General features: G+C 41.5%; 1 protein-coding gene across 1 annotated transcript; it reads left to right on the top strand.

Moving 5' to 3' along the window:
* The first annotated feature begins 461 nt into the window (after positions 1–461).
* On the top strand, positions 462–19,986 carry LOC109474086 (SCO-spondin-like). The gene is given in 34 exon segments (XM_019774299.1): positions 462–710; positions 1,050–1,235; positions 1,938–2,105; positions 2,426–2,504; positions 2,650–2,744; positions 2,943–3,059; positions 3,420–3,546; positions 3,804–3,850; positions 4,048–4,126; positions 4,346–4,437; positions 4,673–4,851; positions 5,288–5,305; positions 5,307–5,472; positions 5,677–5,734; positions 5,879–5,925; positions 6,252–6,339; positions 6,576–6,673; positions 7,039–7,212; positions 7,662–7,747; positions 8,215–8,375; positions 8,570–8,616; positions 8,735–8,807; positions 9,237–9,334; positions 9,735–9,899; positions 10,401–10,574; positions 10,997–11,127; positions 14,960–15,075; positions 17,983–18,029; positions 18,329–18,499; positions 18,659–18,829; positions 18,948–19,118; positions 19,386–19,488; positions 19,598–19,641; positions 19,802–19,986. Coding segments are annotated over 34 exon segments (3,975 nt in total). The 5' UTR covers positions 462–496.
* Positions 19,987–20,032: the final 46 nt, after the last annotated feature.

Genomic DNA, 20,032 nt, shown 5'->3' with positions numbered 1-20,032 from the left:
GGCTGCACCAGGAACACACCACAGCTGGAGTGGAGGCACACCTGGAGTGGCGACCACGGCTGCACCAGGAACACACACAGCTGGAGTGGGAGGCACACCTGGAGTGACGACCACGGCTGCACCAGGTACCACCACTACCCCTGGAGTGGGAGGCACACCTGGAGTGACGACCACGGCTGCACCAGGTACCACCACTACCCCTGGAGTGGGAGGCACACCTGGAGTGACAACCACGGCTGCACCAGGAACAACAACCACAGCTGGAGTGGGAGGCACACCTGGAGTGACGACCACGGTTGCACCTGGTACCACCACTACCCCTGGAGTGGGAGGCACACCTGGAGTGACGACCACGGCCGCACCAGGTACCACCACTACCCCTGGAGTGGGAGGCACACCTGGAGTGACGACCACGGCTGCACCGGGCACGACCACTTCATTTGGGGTTTCAACTACAGCTAGTCCAAGCACCACCACCACTACCTATGGAACCACAATGACGACTCTTCCTGGCATAACAACCAGTAGAAGCTTTACGACGCCAACTACACCTGAGATCACAGCCACTTCCGGATTCACTACGCTGATGACAACAGGGACAACAATTACGACAACTCCTCATTTCACAACCCTTCCAACATTTACAACAACTTGTGTGGACTATGAAATGTATACCCTTGTTTACTCGACATCAAGTTCTGTATCTGGAGGTATGCTTTTTGTTATATACAGTAAGATGTGTCTTGTCTAAAGATATATCAATAATTGGTGCACGTTTTTGCCTTGAGTTATGTTGGATAAGCTAATATGTACATTGTTTCACCTTAAATATATTAAAGGCACTGTAACAAATAACTTTGGACAATAATTTTCTTTGATTACTGGATAATGTCACATACATCAATTTAATTAATTTCCTCTAACGTCTACGTTTAGATACTAAGAACAACATTCAAAATGAACTAATTGAGGTCTACATTTTAATCTTGTCAGAGTAACCAATTGGTACCATATTGAATCTAGGACTAATCACCTTCCCTTCGCTGTAGCGACACCAGCAGGTGGGTTGACCACAGCTGCCCCGGCCACAACACCTCTGTACATCCCGACAACACCGCCCCCGTCACCCTGCACGGACTCTCAGTTCACCTGCCTGTCAGGAGAGTGTTTGAGTAGCAGCCAGGTTTGTGACGGCACAGCCCACTGTACCGACGGCTCAGACGAAGACAACTGCGGTAATGAACAAATATTATTGCAAAATTATTTATTATAATAATAAACATCTCCATGATTTAAACCAAACTTGTTCACGTTAGAAATCGAGATTTCAATATCATGCCAAATCGATGTCTTAGTACTACGTGTATTGTCAGTTGAAAACAAACCTACCTAAAATAGTACAGGTTAAGTGCAACGTTCCTGCACCAGTCAGGTTTTACTAGACTGTAAGTAGCAGAAATAGAACACCCCCGGGTTAGAATGGTATGAGCCAACCCGGGGTCAGAGGTGAACACATGGAAGATTGTGTATTGTCCTACAGCAGAATAGATTCAACTCCACACTACTCAGCGTCTGGCCTCCTTGTCTGCTAAGTAGACGGAACTTACACTAGTACCAATTTACTAGAAAAGTGATAACAAATGAAACAAAAATCTAAATTATATTCAGGACTTGGACATTGTCAAGTGAAGGTTAGAAATCAGAAATACCTGCACAACTTCAATTATACCTGCAAAAAACCTACATTATGGAGATTATATTTTTATGGCCCAGATAAGTTTAATAGATTGGCTGCTAGGGAATCCCATCATGCATTTTGCACTTTTACTTTTGTGAATGGCATTTGTTACTTATTGTGGTCACAAGTCATAATTGGTTTTTTGTTCTTCTCTTTTGATACTGATTATTATGAACGTGGTTGACAATGTATCCTACAGTTGACTGCATCCACGGGCAGTGGGGAAGTTGGAGTGACTGTTCGCTGACGTGCGGCCAGGGCGTGGCCACCAGAAACCGCGGCATCGCACAGCCGGCACAGACAGGCGGTGCGGAGTGTTCGGGACCCTTCACGGAGAGCAAGAACTGCTTCACTTCTGCTTGTCCAGGTAAGGCCAATGTTTAATTCAAATCTTGTATGCTTTACTTAAACACTACTGTACCATATTATTAGCCAAGACGTTCACAACATTTGGTTTGTGTAGCTTTGTTCTTTAAATTTGTATAATACAGAATACAAATATATTACAGAAAACTTTGTGGAGTAGCTGAAAGCTTGCAATTGGGAGACGAAATTTTATCTCTTAATTTAAACAAAAAAACTGCTCATTGCATCACCTGATTATCTAATTATAGAATTATTAATTTTGTAGGCTGCAAATTACCTAGCCATGTTTTTGAGCTGACAGTATTTTTGAATGATTGACAGTTGATGGCGGTTGGTCTCAGTGGTCCCCATGGAGCAACTGTGACGCGGCTTGTGATTTTGGTGTCATTCACAGATACAGGTAATGTGCATAGGCCCCGATCTTGTTTCAATTTCAATTCAATATTAGTAAGACTCAATTTTATTCAATGTGTGTTTGCTGAGAGATTTGTATAAGCAAATTTTGTTTCCTCCACAATACATGCCTTATTTCCTAATATATATAGAAACTGTACGGATCCACCACCCAAGAATGGAGGCAACATCTGCAATGGTTCTTACCATGAGACCGACATGTGCATCAATGAGCCATGTGGACCAGGTAAGAATACTGGTCATAATTCTGCCCAAAGCTAATCACAATAGGGTCTTCTCAGTAAACTGACTTTTCCAATAATTGCATAATGACATTAATTTCATTTTAGACTAAGTGCATTTAAGAAAAGCAAGATGCGTTAATTGCAGCAACTCTTCTTTAAAGGTTTGAAAATGAATGTCATCATCTATATCCTCCTTGCAGATTGTCTTGAGAAGGAGTCTGTAACAACTGAAGACTGTCTTGCTGGCTTCGACCCCTGCTCGAGAAGCTGCCAGGGCCTCAGCAACGAGGTGACTTGCCAGCTGACTTGTCAAGAAGGTGTGTTCAGCTTTAAAAGTTTCTGACTTCCTATATATAGTTGTGTCCTTCATACAGGCTGGCATTATGGCATACAGAAATGCTCCTGCTATCTTTCAGTGATACTCATTTTTTGTTGTTGTAAGGTTATCAGAATGCTGGAAGGCTGCCATTATGGTCCTAGAGCAATGAAGTTTAGCCCCCAATTGTGCCTCTGGCTGCAAAGAGGATAGTCATCACACCTACCTTCAATCATGATAACAATTGCTCCAACTACTAACAGCTTTTCTTGTCATGACCAGTGGAAGATTGACTCTTCAGTACTAGTGTGCTAAACTGGATCAAGATCACTTTGAATTCTCTTTTCCCTTTCCCTTGCAGGTTGTTACTGTGCTGAGGGAACGTACAGTCAGAATGGAGAGTGTGTGACTGCAGCGGAGTGCAAATGTCTCTACAATGGACAGGAGTACGAACCTGGCCAAAATATCACCAGTGACTGCAACACATGGTAATGTAACTTTTGCTGTAACTTACATGTACATTACTTAATTGTTAGTAACATAGGTCAAAAACTGAATTTAATTTCCAATAAGTTGATCTGAAGATGAATCATTCTACAGTATTTCAAACCTTAGAAATATTAAGAAAGGGGAAGTGTACTATTTTGGATGTGTAGAATCAAGATAAACTGAGGTGAGCTAATATCTATATATTTATAAACTGCATGTTTTGCTTTGACATTCAGCCTTGTTTTTCTATCAACAGTGTTTGTGAGAACGGATACATGACCTGTACTGATGAAGAGTGTGCTGGTATGTATTTGCAAAAGATAAGACACGAATGGCAATTTGTTAAAATCTGTGTAACATTGCTAATTGTCACTGGTGCAATAATCTGGTGATACATAAATACTCATCATGAAATCTTTGTGTATCTATGCATATCCAAATACACAATATTATTAAGAAAGTCTGTCCTAAAGTTACAACTCACCATCTGTTTCCCATAGTGGACTGCGGCTGGTCCCTTTGGAGCATCTGGACTCCATGTGACAAGACGTGCGGAGCTGGCATTCAGCAGAGATACAGGTGATTGTCCTTCTCTGTATCTGTATAGTTGGTATAAACGCCCCTTCGGTGCAACACACCAGTCTTTATTGTGTTATTTATGACTGATGCATAAGGTTATAAATTTTTCCCTCAATGTCGTTTACTGAATTCACCAACAATAATATTTGTATTATTGATCTTTTGAGAAGTAAAACACATTCTAAAGTTTAAGCACTAAGTTGTTTTCATCCTGTACAGGTCTGGAAGTAACCCCTCTGCCAGCAACGGCGGACTGCCATGTGAAGGCAACACTGTGGACACAAAGGACTGTTTTGTTGCTACCTGTCCAGGTGAGCTTTGTGAGGCAAATCTCTCCTTTCCTATCTTTTCATTTTTTCATAAAGATTACCACAACATGATATGACCCAAGGCAGACATGCTTATTTCCAGGGACACATGTTTGAGAAGCAACACCTAGCTTTTGGGGAAAGGGAAATTGAAGATGATCAATCAGGGAATGCATGTATGTTGTACAGTTTGTTTTTTTCATTGCTGATTTTCCCTCAAATCGTATTGTACATGTAGGTACACCAGCTCACTGGGGTGAGTGGGCTCCGTGGTCTGCCTGCACGGCCACCTGTGACAGTGGACAGAGGATCCGGACCAGGAGCTGTATCCGGTACGAGGACACCCCGGTCACTTCCAACTGTCCCGGCAACAGCGCAGAGACCACCTCCTGTAACCTCCAGGACTGCCAGGGTACAGTATCTAACATTTTAACTTAGGCCACACCACTATAATTCTAATGTTGATTATAAGTAAGTAACAAATAAGATGAAATTCGAAGCATGAAAACCGAGTGAATATTTATACAATGTATATTGTATACTCAAGTTTCCTCCAAACTTTTAGGTTTCATGATGAAGTCTTGCTAAATAGTTGGTTTGGAATGTCTAAGAACCAAGGTGATAAAATCACATGGGTGGAGAACACAATAAATGCTGATACTTTTTTGAAAAAAAAAATTGTTCGGAACAAGCATTGGATTCATTTGGTATACATAATGTTGATAATCTTCAAGCAGATCCTATGGTGGCAAGGCAGTATCCATTAGCCGAGTAGGATTCATTAGCCACTGTAGGATCTGCTTGGAGATTATAGGACATAGGGAAACTTCAAGTTTTGTATACCCCCACAGAGGAGTGTTTGGATGACAAGGGTGTGGAAGGAGTGTGGGAACTGCCCCAGGACATGTCTGGACCTGCAGCAGGGTGTGACCTGTGAGGAGGACTGTGTACCCGGCTGCTACTGCCCCGACGGATCCGTCCTGCAGGATGGACTTTGTGTCTCCTATGCAGAATGTCGCTGCACTGTCAACATCAACGGCATAGTTTTAGCCACATATAACTTGTGATGTATTTTTTTCAACTGACTCCAGTCCTGCATTTCTGCACAATTTCTCTAGCGTCAATGACAAAGGTAGTGGGTGCTATGTTAACTGTTTCCAAAATCATATCCAGTTGAGTAACTGTCTTATTACCTCAGCCGGATGTCTAATCGTGATTTTGCATTATTTCAATTGCCCACAGGTGAAGTTGAGGAAGTGCAACCAGGCGAGACTATAATAAAAAATGAGTGTGAGAACTGGTGAGTGGTACAAGATTAGGTTGAAGAAAGAATGCCTAATAGTATGTTGCACAATTCTGTTTTTATCAACTATTGTTTATGAGTGTGCCATCTTGTGTACATTTATGATACATGTAAATAACTATTGTTTGCTATCATTCCCAGCACCTGTGAAAATTCTCAACTTGTCTGTGAGGTAGCCAACTGCTCTGGTAAGTGTCAAGTAATGTTTAGAATATTACTGTCTGATACTACTGTAACTACTAGTAAGTTATTAAGTTTTCAAGACGTTGAAAGCTATATTGTTGAATGCATGTAATTATGTCTTTAAATGCAACTTAAATCATGCGTAAAGGTACATGTACACCCAGGCAAAGAACCAAACCTCTATGCATGTTGCAAAGTGTACTAGCCTTTAAGAATAGATTATTTTTCACTGTGGTTATTTGAATGCGCTGCAACATGTTGCAAAGTGTGCTTATATAAAGAATTGATTTTGTTCAGTGGATATTAAATGTGCTGTAACATTTTGTTTCAGTTCATGGTGAATGGAGTCCATGGACTCCCTGGTCTACCTGCACGGCAACCTGTATCTCTGAGGATGGCAGTGTACCATACCAAATCAGGTAAGTTTACAAGTCAAACTATCATTACCTTTCATCCACATATCCAGTGCATGACAGCTCACACCTATATAGTAGCCCAGTAAGTCTCCCTTCCAGCCTTATTTTATCACGACTTGATATATTTCCCCCGAATCTAAAAAAAAGATGATTTAACTAATCACATTTTGTCAACTCTGTAAGTTGGTTCATAAAATCAAGGGAAATTGGAAATGTTCTTTGTTTGTGTTTGTGTGAAGACACCGGGAGTGCAACAACCCAGCTCCAGCAGGATATGGGGAGTACTGTGACGGACAGGACAGCCAGATCCAGAACTGTGGAACATACAGATGCCCGAGTAAGTACAGTCTACATCTGAATGGCACAATGAATATTAAACATTAATACCAATTTTCTTTTCCATTTATGGTGGGATAATTTTACAAGAAGATTTTCTGATAATTTAGATTCTTCCAGTTTTTTGTATTTCCCCCCTTTGTCAACGATAGAACAATGGTTCACAATTGTCAATAAGATCGACCACATAAACTGCAATGATTGAAATGATTCTTATGCAAATCTTTACTGATAGGAATACATTTCTCCTGATGTCTAATTGAATATTATATCTTATTCAGATCTCATTACATTTACCTATGAGACAATTATAGTTTTGCAGTTAAAGTTTGTCCAAACATCTTTTTTGCCATTTTCCTTGCCCAGTTGATGGCGAGTGGTCTCCTTGGGGCCCGTGGTCTGGTTGTGAAGACCCGTGTGTGGACGGTTCTCAGTACCGGTTCCGTACATGCAGCAACCCCGCTCCGCAGTACGACGGCGCCGATTGTGAGGGCAACACCCTCGTGCAGACCAAGGAGTGTGACGAGCCCTGCACCCCAGGTGAATCACAAGGATCTCTAGTGCTCTAGTGCTTATAATGTCCAAAGATGTCCAGAAAGTTGCAGTCTTTACGGAGTAATAAAGCTGGTGATTGCACTGCTACAGAAAATTAGTCAGAAATTCAAGATTGCCTTTCTTCTCTGATCATGAGGGGGTCAGAAAATTAGTGCTACAGAAAATAAGTGTTTGTCAGAATAACAATATTCAATATTGCCATTTTTCTCTGAGGGGGGATAACTTTTCAACAAGCCGAGTACCATTTCAGTGTACTTCGGAATATCAGTGAACTGAAAGAATATTATGTAGCCTAAGGAAGAATACCAGAGAAATCAGTTGCTATTGCATTGGCAGAATCAAGTAGTGCCCCTGTCAGGCTGCACTACACCAATGATTCCCTAGATGGCTCTTCTATCATTTCCATAACCTGGCCGGTGTGTTCCCCTCTACAGAGGAGTGCCCCTACACAAGCACATGGGTCTCTGCAGAGGACTGTGGAAACTCCTGTCCACGTACCTGCGCCGAGCTCAGTGCACAGGTACTACATGGTGGTATTAACTTTGTAGGCAAATTAAATGTAATATGTAAGTTTAACTTTAAAACATTTTATCTAAGAAATAGATATCAAGGAAATCAAATTTCATAGCATCAAATCTGGCTCAACATTTTCATAATTATTAAGAAACACATTAGAGAGTTTTCATGTGAAGTTATTGCTCGCTTTTATGTCTGTCACTATTTTCATGTCAGTACATCATAGTTCAAGCAATTTTGGACATTCAAGCAATGCTCACCTATACCCCCCCCCACTCAGAAACAGTACTGAATGTCTCCAGTTTGACAAAGATAACACCTGTCCAGATTTATTGCTTCAAGGAGTGCCAATAAAACACAGGAAAGGAGTATCCTCGATCTATAATGATTGACTGAAAATGCATATATTAGAGACAACGTTGTGGTCTGTGCGGTCATACCACATTAACATGGAGTCTGTTTACCCTGCAGGTGATGTGTGACACCACAGAGTGTACAGGCTACTGCCGATGTGATGGGGACAAGTTCTTCCAGGACGGGGAGTGTGTCGTACCGGAGGAGTGTCTGTGTCTCTACGATGGCGAGTTCTACGAGCCCGGCCAGACATACTCAGTCAACGACTGCCAGAACTGGTCAGTCAATAACTAGCAGTTTGTCTGATAAATTCTGTGGCGATGCAATTTAATTGGCTCTCAGATCTGCGAAAACAATGCAAACTTTGAAATTAACATAAAAGAGGCTAAGGGGAACTTGAAGTTTTAGTGCTATGTGAAGCAATTAGTATATATAATAATAACTGCTGTCAACATGCATTTATTTTCTGCAGCACCTGCATCAATGGAAACATGGACTGCACCGAGTACAACTGCCCAAGTTAGTTTGGTTCTGATACAGTTTTTGTCGTTCTTCTTTTTTGAATGCATTCTTATAGAAAACTTGTTTTGCTAGAGTTTTTGAGTGCAGGTTCTCACATTGTATTTTCATTGGCTAGTTGACGGGAACTGGTCACCATGGTCAGAGTGGAGCGAGTGTTCAGAGCCGTGCGATGGAGGCATCCGCAGGAAGTAAGTTCTTGTAACTAACAAGAAATAAGTTTATCAAATAATTTCCGACATGCGGGAAGTATGTCGCGTTTTTGTGAATGTATTAGAACTGTATTGTATGATCATGGGAAAATACCAATTACTGAGTTGCATCATAGAATTGTGTATTACTCATACGATTGTTTGTCGTATCTTACTTGTATAATGTGTACAATGGTTCATGTTTCATACCAATGATGACACAGTTCACCTTCCTGGCCACCTCATACCAGAGCATGCTAGGTCATAACCCTGTCAATCAACTGAAACTTAATCTCCACTTAGTCACTTCCATTCTTTTCTGTTCAGGATGAGATATAATACATTATCCAAGACTACTTCCTTTTGGACTTAACGTCTGTCATTAGTGAAGAATTCGAGCTGACAAATTGAATTTTGTCCATTGTGTAGGTACCGTAACTGTAACAGCCCTGCTCCTCACTTTGGAGGCAAGCTGTGTGAAGGCCCTGAGATTGAGACTTCTGTCTGCAACACACAGTGCTGTGATGGTACGTATATCCCTACTGACTTCATTTCATTTTCATGAGATGAAATTTTTTTACAACCATACTAGTGAGCTATAATGTTATTACAAAGTGATAAATAATGATAAATGTGGCTGTTCCTGGTGCTGAATGACATCCATTCGAATTCAATTTGTTACTTGATAGTTGCTTTTGCCAATTTGGTTAAAAAGTTGAGAAAATATTGCATTACTGTCATCAATTGTCTAAATGTATTTCAAAAATGTCTGCTAAATAAATACAGATACAAATGTATATAATAACAACATTATGGTTGCTTGCTTCAAAAAAAGACTTGTACCTGGTGCAAGCACATCTAACCCCCGGTTGGGGAAAAATGACGTTAAATTTGGTTTTTAAAAAATGGTTAACGTGTACATTTCAGCTCCTGGGCCGAACTGGAGTGAGTGGTCCCAGTGGACCGTGTGCACGTCCTCTTGCGAGTCTGGCGTGCAGAACCGTTTCCGCTGCTGTAATGACAGCATGCCGTTCTCCAACTGTACCGGGGAGAGCACCGAGGAGAGGCTCTGTAACACTGGAGAGTGTATCTGTGAGTTGACTTGTGATCTTTTGTCATACTCGTGGTTGGACTGATAAGCAGCACCGATACAGATGGTGCTTCAGCAGCTTTGGGATATGATAAAAATTGCAGCTATTTATCTTTCATTGAATATAATGAGGAATCTGAATTTAAGCTCTGATAAATAAAAGTTTTCTGAGCAATCTTAAGAGCTTAGAGTAGGCAAGCATATTGCACTGTAATTGGAAAGTTAACCTAATCAATTGCAGATTAGAGTTTCTTTGCTAATCTCAATTCATTGTTAATTGGCAATTGGCAGATTAACATTTTCTTGCCAGTGCTAAGGAAAAAATCTTTCCATCGGGTAAAATTGCACTGAGCAGTGCTTTTCAAATCTTCACTTTTTAACCAATAGCATCTTCAAAGATTGATACCTGTGTCCTTTCTTGTGAAGAACTGACACCGAGGAAGAATAGATTGGCAAGACTGGTCCAAAGTTGTTCTTTTTTAATCATTTTTCTTTCTTTCCAGATGACGGAAACTGGAGCCCGTGGGGTCCGTGGTCAGAGTGCACAGTAACGTGCGGCACGTCCCTCATAGCTCGGTACCGTGGATGTACTAACCCCCCTCCCACCAACGGCGGCAGCTACTGTGTGGGCCAGTCCAGTCAGGTCCAAACCTGCGGCATGCCCAGTTGTGAAACAGGTCAGATCTGGATCTGTCTTCTTCTAAAGATGTAACCAACCACCCTTATGTGTTACCCCCCGATGCTCTCCTGACTATCTGTCTGTATTGATGAGCAGGATAATTTTAAACAGCTTAACTAACTACATTGTATTAACCCTCTAACCCTCTACATGTCATGTCCAACTTCAAGTCTTGTGGTTAAATGATATCTACCAGTGTGTGATGGAGAGGACACTTGGTATTTTCTCTCTCTCTCTCTCCCTCCCTCCCCCCCCTCTCTCTCTCTCTCTTTATGGTAAACTAATGGTACAGTTATACATAGAAAGAAGATATTTTGTGGTAACTATTTATAAACACAGTGCCCAGCTGTTGTTTAATGTGTATTCTATCAATATGCCAGCAACTGTAGCTCATCACCAGAGACTTATATTTCCTCCCAGATACCGTGTGCGCCAACATCAGCATGTCGTACTATGATGAGTGCGGCCCTACCGGTCGACCCAAGACCTGCCAGGACCTGTACACCTACTTCTGGACTTGTGAGGCTGGCTGCTACTGCCCAGAGGGATATGTAAGAATTGTTTTTACTGCCTTTCCACCACATGCGTACACACTTTTTAAAGTTTTCAAGCTGCAAGCAGGTGCTTAAAAGCCAAAGTCATGGTGCATACTGCCTCAGAAATATCAGGGGTCGAGCGCAAACCAAAGTGGGAGTTGGCAGTGCACCCCCATGTGGAGTTTAGGATAGATTATTACCTTAAAGATTCTTATTTTTCAGATTTAAAAACAAAAGGTCTTTTATACATTTGTACTTCCATTGAGTTTGAACATTGAAATTAGATAATGACAGGTGACCAATGTGAATTGTGGTGATGCTTGAAAGAAGATTGCACTTAACACAAAAGACGTGAATAACACTATCTAAGCTGCAGCTGTCTCTGAAATCTCTGGCTTTCCGACAATCATCCTGACTTGCTATGGGGAGATTTAGTACCCAATGGCAGCAGGCATGTTGGGTTAGTCATACTGTACAGAACATATAAATACGTAATCATAACATATCATGCAAACTGACATGCAGCTGGTCCCTGCAGTTGGCTGTAAACACATTAGTGTCACTGTTTTCCTGTTTCCTATGAGTTTAAGCAGATAATGCAGGTGGATTAGCGGGAGTGCACAATGCTCTTTAAACAGGAAATGTAACAGAGTAATACCAAGTCTACAAGGGCTGCATCTAGAGCGCTGTACATTGTGTGTACCTCGGCAAATCCTTGTTACAGGTACAGGCACACACAAAATACTGAGGTCAAAGTCTTGATTGTGCGTAGCAAACCTTTTTTCCATCCATTTCACTACAAAATGTAATTCCAGGGCAAATTTTTGCTAAGAGCAAGATTATTCCGAGACAATAATTTTTCTCATTTATTTTGACTGTAACCCTCCATTATTTCAGATATTTCAGGCCTGTCTTTATAATGTCCTGACTGGTTCTGTTCAATCATTAGATACCGACCAGGATTTAAACAATTAATTCAACTAGAGCAATTTCTTCACGCGTTTGTAATTCATTATCCCCATTAAAGAGCATTGGAATCAAAATAAATTAGACAAATGGTGCTATTGCAAAGAATAAAGCATTTAGACAAATATTACACAAAACAATCCACAACCAATCTCAAATATACAATCAGCAAACATTTCGTCTCACATATGCACAAAAACCAGGGAAAGCATATCCTTTGCGATGGGATTTTAGACACTTAAGACACTTTAATTAATTGACAGGTTGGAAAAGTACCGGAACACAAGAAAGCACCGAAAATTGTATTATGACACATATTTATTTTCACTCACGACAAATGATAAATGTACAAACGCTACTGGTTACCATTGTATACACATTCCAAGTATTATCACAACACTTTTGTCTAGTATAAAGCAAGGAATGAAGTAACAGTATAAAAGACAAATTTCTCACTTGTCCATGTCCATGTCCATGTAGATGTCTGCAGCGCTGGTTTCCTTGCCATTGTGGGCAGACGTATATCTACTGGCAGATCTCAAGTCTTGTGTTCTACAGTAGCACTGCTACTACTGCTACTACTACGCATTGTACACAATTCTCTGAAACACTCATCATAATGATTACATATTGTCTAGCCCTTTATAGTTGTGTTTCTATTCTAACGTCTGGGCTATATTCTGTTCTTGGTCTGTCTGCTCCAGACAAAATCTCCCCAAACAGTTCAAACATCCACGGTAAGGAGTGATCAGTTGTTGATAGATTGCATTTCTCAAGTCAGCCATGCGAATTATGTTTGCCAATGGGTTGAGCGCCGAGTTCAACACCATCAAGAAAAGCACCCAACTCGAGAATGTTAGAGGTGAGCATATATGCCTGTTCCTGAAGCAGAATCGGTTAAACGGGAGAGCTGTAAAACCCAGCACCCAGAAGATGAATGTCAGCGTCACAAGGATCATCACTGTCCTTGCCTTCCTTGTGCTGGAGTCCAATTTCCGCTGAGCTTCGCTTTGTGCATCGCGGCCTTCGCTTGCTCCATCTCTGGCCTGGTTTTCTCTAGCTTCAGCCCATCTATAGCTACTCCTACGACGTATACCTCCTCTAAACTGTCGCGGTCTTGTCTTTTGGCGTCGTTTGATACGCACAAAAACACTCATGTTTGTGAACATCAAGACAAAACATAGGAATACCATTATAGAAGCTATTAGAATGACATAGCTAACGGGAACAAAAGCAAAGCAATATTCTACGGCAATGGAGTGATCATATACACAATTCCAGCCCATAGAGGTTGAAAAGACACACAGTGACAGGACAATCCATGAACAAACAATTGCTACACAAGCATTCCGCTTGGCCTTAGAGGCGTTGTTGTAAAAGAAAATAGGGTGCCTCACAGCTGTGTAACAATCTATTGATAACAAAGATAGAGCTGATGCAGATATCGTCTGTGTAAATACCAAACAGATAAAGAAGTGTAACATAGCAATCACTCCGTATTGACCCAACTGACCGAAAGCAAGACAAATAAGGAGAACCCCTGGCAGGAGGTCTGACATTGCGAGGTTTGCGATATACAGATACAATGCCTTATGAAGCTTTGTGTTCCGATGATGCCGAATAGGACCGTAAAATTGGCCAATATGATGAAGATCCCCATAACTCCAAACATGTACAGAGGCCACCCTTTACTAGCAAGCACAAAGTCGTGTACAGGGCAAGCTTACTGGCCTGAAGGTAGGACATGTTCGTGTGGCGGAGGTGGCCAATAGTAACACTGAAGCATTTTGTCAAATGGTATGTAGTCCGAGCTGTTGTCAAACCATAGAGGGTACGAGGTGTTGTCAAACCGTAGAGAGTCCGAGGTGTTGTTGAACCGTAGAGAGTCCGAGGTGTTTTTGAACCATAGAGGGTACGAGGTGTTGTCAAACCTTAGAGGGTCCGAGCTGTTGTCAAACCTTAGAGGGTCCGAGCTGTTGCCGAACCACAGAGAGTCCGAGGTGTTGTTGAACCGTAGAGGATCCGAGGTGTTGTGGAACAGTAGAGAGTCCGAGCTGTTGTTGAACATGTTCAGTAGATTTGCTGATCAGTTATCGGTGAGGAAAATGATGACTGGTGGAGGAGTCTATGTCGATGTGCACTATCTGTCTGAAGCTCTACATTGAACAGATCTTGTTTTTAGCAAGGCTGAGAGCTAAATATTTATAGCAAAGGCGCACCTGTCTCTGAAATCTTTCTATAATAACATTTAGACCTTCCCTATTACCTGCAAGTCGGATTAAGCCAATGATGCTTTACGAAGTTCAGCTGTATTCACATTTGTCACGATTTTACAATCATTGAGACTTATTCCAAATCTCTAATGCATTTAAAGCATTCACTTTAAACAAGCAATATGCAATACAATGTTCATCAAAGTAGATGATACTATCTGATCTGTAGCCGTCCATGGCATTGCTGACTCTCTAAGCACTTAAGCCTTTGATACTTCCCATTAGTTTGAACGTTAATTTCCACAGGTGACAAAAGAAGTGCTTTGAATTCAAACAAAAATACGATAAGACTCTGTAAGCTGCAGCTGTCTCTGAAATCTCTGGCTTTCCGACGATCTTCCCGACTTGCTATGGGGAGATTTTGTACACAACGGCAGCTGGCAAGTTGGGTTAGTCAAACTGTACAGAGCATATGAATGAATTGAAGATAGAGTGAATCAAAATATAAGATACATTGTACGATACATATAAGAAGAAGTTATTCAGATCACAAAGAATAAAGGCCAATGGAATTATTTGGAATCTACATATTGCTAAACATATAATTACTGGCAGTTGACATGTAAAAACACTTTAAAATAATCTAATATCTTTTTAATGTTTTATAGGTACTGAACGAGGATAAGACTGCCTGTGTGGAACCATCCGAGTGTTACTGCGTGGACGAGGAAACCGGTCTGAACTGGCCACCAGGTTATGTCCTACAGAGGGGCTGCAACCAATGGTAGGAAAGAAGCTGGATTTTCATTTTCTTATTTATACTTAATGGTACACTCATACCATCATTTACAGCTAGGAAATCACTAAATTTCTTGACTACATTGGCGAAAGCCTTGATCTCAACAAGCCATTGGAATGGATGGCGTTCAGCACCAAGGACAGACCCTATTATCATTACGTACTGCTTGTCATGTTTACCTTGTTGCCTCTTTATTTTTTAGTCCATGCGTGAACGGGGTGTTCCAGTGCACTGACATAGACTGCCCGGGTAAGCGGTCTTGATCTTATTGTATCAACCATTGTCTGTATAAAATTCAGCCTTGAACGCAGTTTGTCTTTTATTGCTGTTTTCAATTTCTATCAGGCAAGAACGAAAGGATGGGAATCATTTGTATTTGTCAAGATATTACATGAAGATCTGATGTTATTATATTTGACTATCAGCAGTGACTAGTGTTTCACAACAGATTCAAAGCAAATGTTTCAGTACGAGAGCAATATTACGCAGTAGGGTTAAACAGACTTCTGTCTGCCCCCCCTCCCACAGTTGATGGTGGTTATTGTGATTGGACTCCCTGGCTGGGCTGCACGGCTACCTGTGGTTTTGCACCTGCATACAGGATGAGAGAGTGAGTTTAACTCCCTTCTTAACTAAATATAAATCAATAAAGTCAGTAAAAAAAATTTATCTTTGAATCAATATTTAAGCAAGAAGACATTCCAGGCGTAAGTAGTTTTATCTAAATTTCTTAAGTGTTGCAAGGTAAAAAAGGTCATGAAAAGCAATTATGAGTGTTTTACAAAACTGAACAGGGAAACGAAAGATAGATTAGCTAAATATCTGAGAGCAATATTTAAAATTATAATCTGCCAAAGGTAAGAGCCAGGAATGCACGTAGAATATAACAAACATTAGTTCATAGGAACATTTTCATCACCCAATTCAACAACTGTCTTAAGATGTTTTGCTATGTTAACCAGTAACCTCCATAGATTTTGATGTGATGTCACCAAATCTGTGTTTCTGTCACTGCACAGCTGCAAGTGTCCCCGGCCTGCGAACGGAGGCCAGCTGTGTGATGGGTTCAACCTCCCGCCGATGGCCTCTAACAACTACACTGCCGGCCAGATCGAGTTTGGCACCTGCGACATCCCAACAAGCTGCCCAAGTCAGTTTGTTTATTGTTTTAACAAGCCTTTGAATAAATGATAGTTTCCATCTTGTCTTTTTGTTTCCTTTTAAAAGATACAAGCTAAAGGCCTGTTAGTTAACAACAATGATGGTTTCACATTTATAAGTTTATAAAGTGTCAAGTTAGTGTAATATAATGCAAATTTTATCAAGGCATCTATAATCTTGCAAATATTTGTTGTAGATTATTTTGTATCTATACAATGTTTTCTGATTATAAACATACGGCATTTCCTATACACTCTCCTTATGTGAATATGTTGACATGCTATAGTTGATGGAAACTGGGGAGAGTGGGGTCCATGGTCTGGCTGTGGAAACTGCACGGCAGGAAGTGAGATCCGCGAACGACATTGTGACAACCCTGCTGCTCAGGTGAGCAAAGCACCTGTCCAGCATAAAGTAGGCAATTGAGTGTTGTGGTTGAGGTTGTGGATCAGAATCTACAGGTTCAGATTGGAACAACACAGGTTCATGACTTTTTGACATGTTTTGTATTTAGCCCTAATATTAGGGCTGGCTAGAAATGTAACGCTTATGACTGAAACATGAAAAAGACAAATTTTGTGTGTGTAAATTGTAATGACTTCAGTGTTAATGGAGATACAAATGATGAAACGAACAATTAATACTTTTCAGCACGGAGGCATGCCATGCGTTGGGAACCACACAGCGTCCAGACCGTGCTACGTGGACCCAATCCTGTGTGACATCACATGTGCAGAGGGGCAGGTGTACGAATGCAAGTCTGGGCCCAGAACATGTGCTGACATCCAGGTGGGCAGATTGCTAAATACATAAAACACTGAGTGTTACATCAAACTTGTACATTTTTAGACCATGGTTATGGAAGAAACTTGGATTTGTGGGTTTCAAAATTCAAAATGATCATCTTTTACATCAGTTACACATAACATGCAATTGACATACACATCACATTTCTATACTTATTTACCAGAGATTGTCCAAACAAGGCAAACCCTCAGGTAAATATTACATGTATATGAAATCTGCATTGAAAAGATATGCTTGCCATATATAAGTCAGGAAAAGGCTCCAAAAGAGTTGGCTAATGTTTATTTTCTTACACTGATATATCCTTTTCTCTGCCGTTCAGGACCATAATGACTTTGAGGAAGGAAACACCTGTACGTACGAGTGCGCCTGTCCAGACGGCCAGGTGCTGCTGGATGGCACCTGCGTGGACAGGGCCGAATGTCCCTGCAGATACAGACTCATCGAGGAACCAAGTAGGCATAGTCTTTAGTTCCTTCTATCATTCTGAGAGGTAGCTAGATGACTGACACTTTGGAAAATGGTTCAAATTCATTTAAATGTTGAATTTTCATATTGATACTTAATTCATATAAAATAGTTCACAACGTGTTTGAGCTTCAGAAATCAAACCAAATGAACTGATGTTGCAGATTTCGTGCCAACGACTGAAAACAACGGTACAGAATGGTTTGTTGTTGAAGAGGGAGAAGTCATCAGCTACGAGTGTAACGAGTGGTGAGCAATTATAAATTTTGTACAGTTATTTTGTTATGTCATTATAGTCTGGGAAACAATAATTAAATTAAAGCAAAAAAAAATCAAAGATATTAAATGTATGTGCGGGCTTCTTCTTGTGGCTAGAGTTAAAGTAGGAATGGACATAATGCAAGGGCTTTGAATCAGAATTTTCTTTGACTCTAACTTTTCTGTTCATGTTTGCAGTACCTGCTTGATGGGACAGCTGACCTGTACAGACTTCCTATGTACAGGTATGTATGTAAAGAAAATTCCCTATTTTCTTGTCTGTAATTTCGTAGGCATCAGGGGCAGACAAGGAATGTTTGTGGTGCATTTCATTGGTTTGACTGTACTACTTAGTCTTGTAGGTTAAAATCATTGCAGAACCCTTCTACCCTGTAAGCCCTTTTACATGTACTTGTAAACACAAGTTAGATGGAATATTCACCTACTACTACTACCTCTACTTTATGCTACAATGCATGATAACGTAATGTTTTTGGCACCAGCAGACCTTACAATATTATTACCTCTCTATTACCCTCTTCAGTTGACGGAAACTGGAGTCCCTGGTCACCGTGGACCAACTGTACCGTGGACTGTGGTTCCGGTGTTCAGTACCGACACAGGAGCTGTGATGATCCGCCGCCCGCAAATGGCGGCCAGGCCTGTGCTGGGCTGGCAGTGGAGGAACTCAGCTGCAACGAGAACCCTTGCCCAGGTCAGTGACACTTGAAAGTTTTATTTAGTAAATACTTTCTTTCCATTGTCATGGCTCAGTGATCTTGGTCTTCAAAGACCTAAAAATTGAATTCCATATGGCTCCTCCAAAATCAAGTGACCAATGCTTCTGTTTATGCTTTCTAACTTGTTCCAACAGTGCATGGTAACCCTGGCCCTTGGTCGTTCTGGTCGGCTTGCTCTGCGACCTGCGGGATTGGAACCAAGACGCGGTCCCGACAGTGCAACAACCCCGCCCCCGCTAACGGTGGCGACCAGTGCTCTGAGTCGCTTTTCGAACAGGTGGACTGTATGGAGACAGTGTGTGCAGGTAAACCTTAAACCACAATAAATCTTGTTGCCTTACACATTCACAGGAGTAAACAGTCTCTTTTTTCTCTTCCTAGCATACATGTACCTGGTAATCTATCTCTTCCATCTCTTCTCAGCTAACAACTGTACAGGAGGGAAGCAGTACTATGCCTGCCCCCAGGAGTGTCCCAGGACATGTTACGAGCTGGAGCCTGATGTGTGCATCCACACCGGCTGCTGCATCCCCGGCTGCTCCTGTCCACCCGGCATGTACGAGAACGACGAGGGCATCTGTGTGCTAGCAGAAGGTAGGATCAGATCGATAAGAGATCTTCTGGTCAAAGAGGTAAATTTAGATGGAACACCATACACTCTCTAATTGTAGTCGTAGAAGTCCCTAAGTGCACCTGTCAGAAATAGTGGTCATTCTATCTGAAAAATTGAGCTTAAGCTTAGCTTGTTTGCAGAAGGTAGCATCATGGTATAATGCAGCGCATGCAGTCGTAAGAACTCACAATCTGTTTTCCCGTCCGTTACGTTGGATAATATCGTTGTTCGACATGATTGTGTTACAGCCTGTCCATGTCGCTGGAGCCTCCCTACTGACAGTGACGGACTCCCTGCCAACGGAGAGACGTACGACGCCAACACTGTCCTGCAGTTCGGCTGCAAATATTGGTAGGAAATCTAACTTTACACAATTCACTAACATCCAGATAAGTGCATTTTCCCAACACAATTTTTTTTTGGATGTGTCTCATTTTGTTTTTTTCTGATTTCTGTACAGTAATTGCTTTGGTGGGCGCTGGAACTGCACAGCTGGAGATGTGGGTAAGTGTGGAAATCTTCATTAGTTCACCTTTACTAACGAATGTGTTTGTTACTTCTGGGAAGTAGATGTATTGTTCTGGCATTCTTTTCTGGGGAGTTTGTATGAATCTGGTTATGAAGCTAAATGATATCTTTGCTGACACCACTCTTTTGCTTCCAGTCACCCCAGGCTGGTCCTCCTGGACCCAGTGGTCTGCTTGTTCTGCCACATGCAATGGTGGTGAGAGGACAAGGACCAAGTCCTGCACCAACCCGCCCCCTAGCTGCGAGGCTGAGACCTGCAGCGGGACTGGAGAGGAGACCGAGCCATGCAACGAACAACCGTGTCCAGGTAACCCCGCTTAATTTCGCAACTGCATAGCATTAACTTCCAACAGCAGTTAGAGGTCAC

This window comes from Branchiostoma belcheri, unplaced genomic scaffold, assembly GCF_001625305.1.
Source record: "Branchiostoma belcheri isolate BF01 breed outbred unplaced genomic scaffold, Haploidv18h27 scaffold30, whole genome shotgun sequence".
NCBI classification, from domain to species: domain Eukaryota; kingdom Metazoa; phylum Chordata; class Leptocardii; order Amphioxiformes; family Branchiostomatidae; genus Branchiostoma; species Branchiostoma belcheri.
This window is presented reverse-complemented; position numbering and strand designations above follow the sequence as displayed.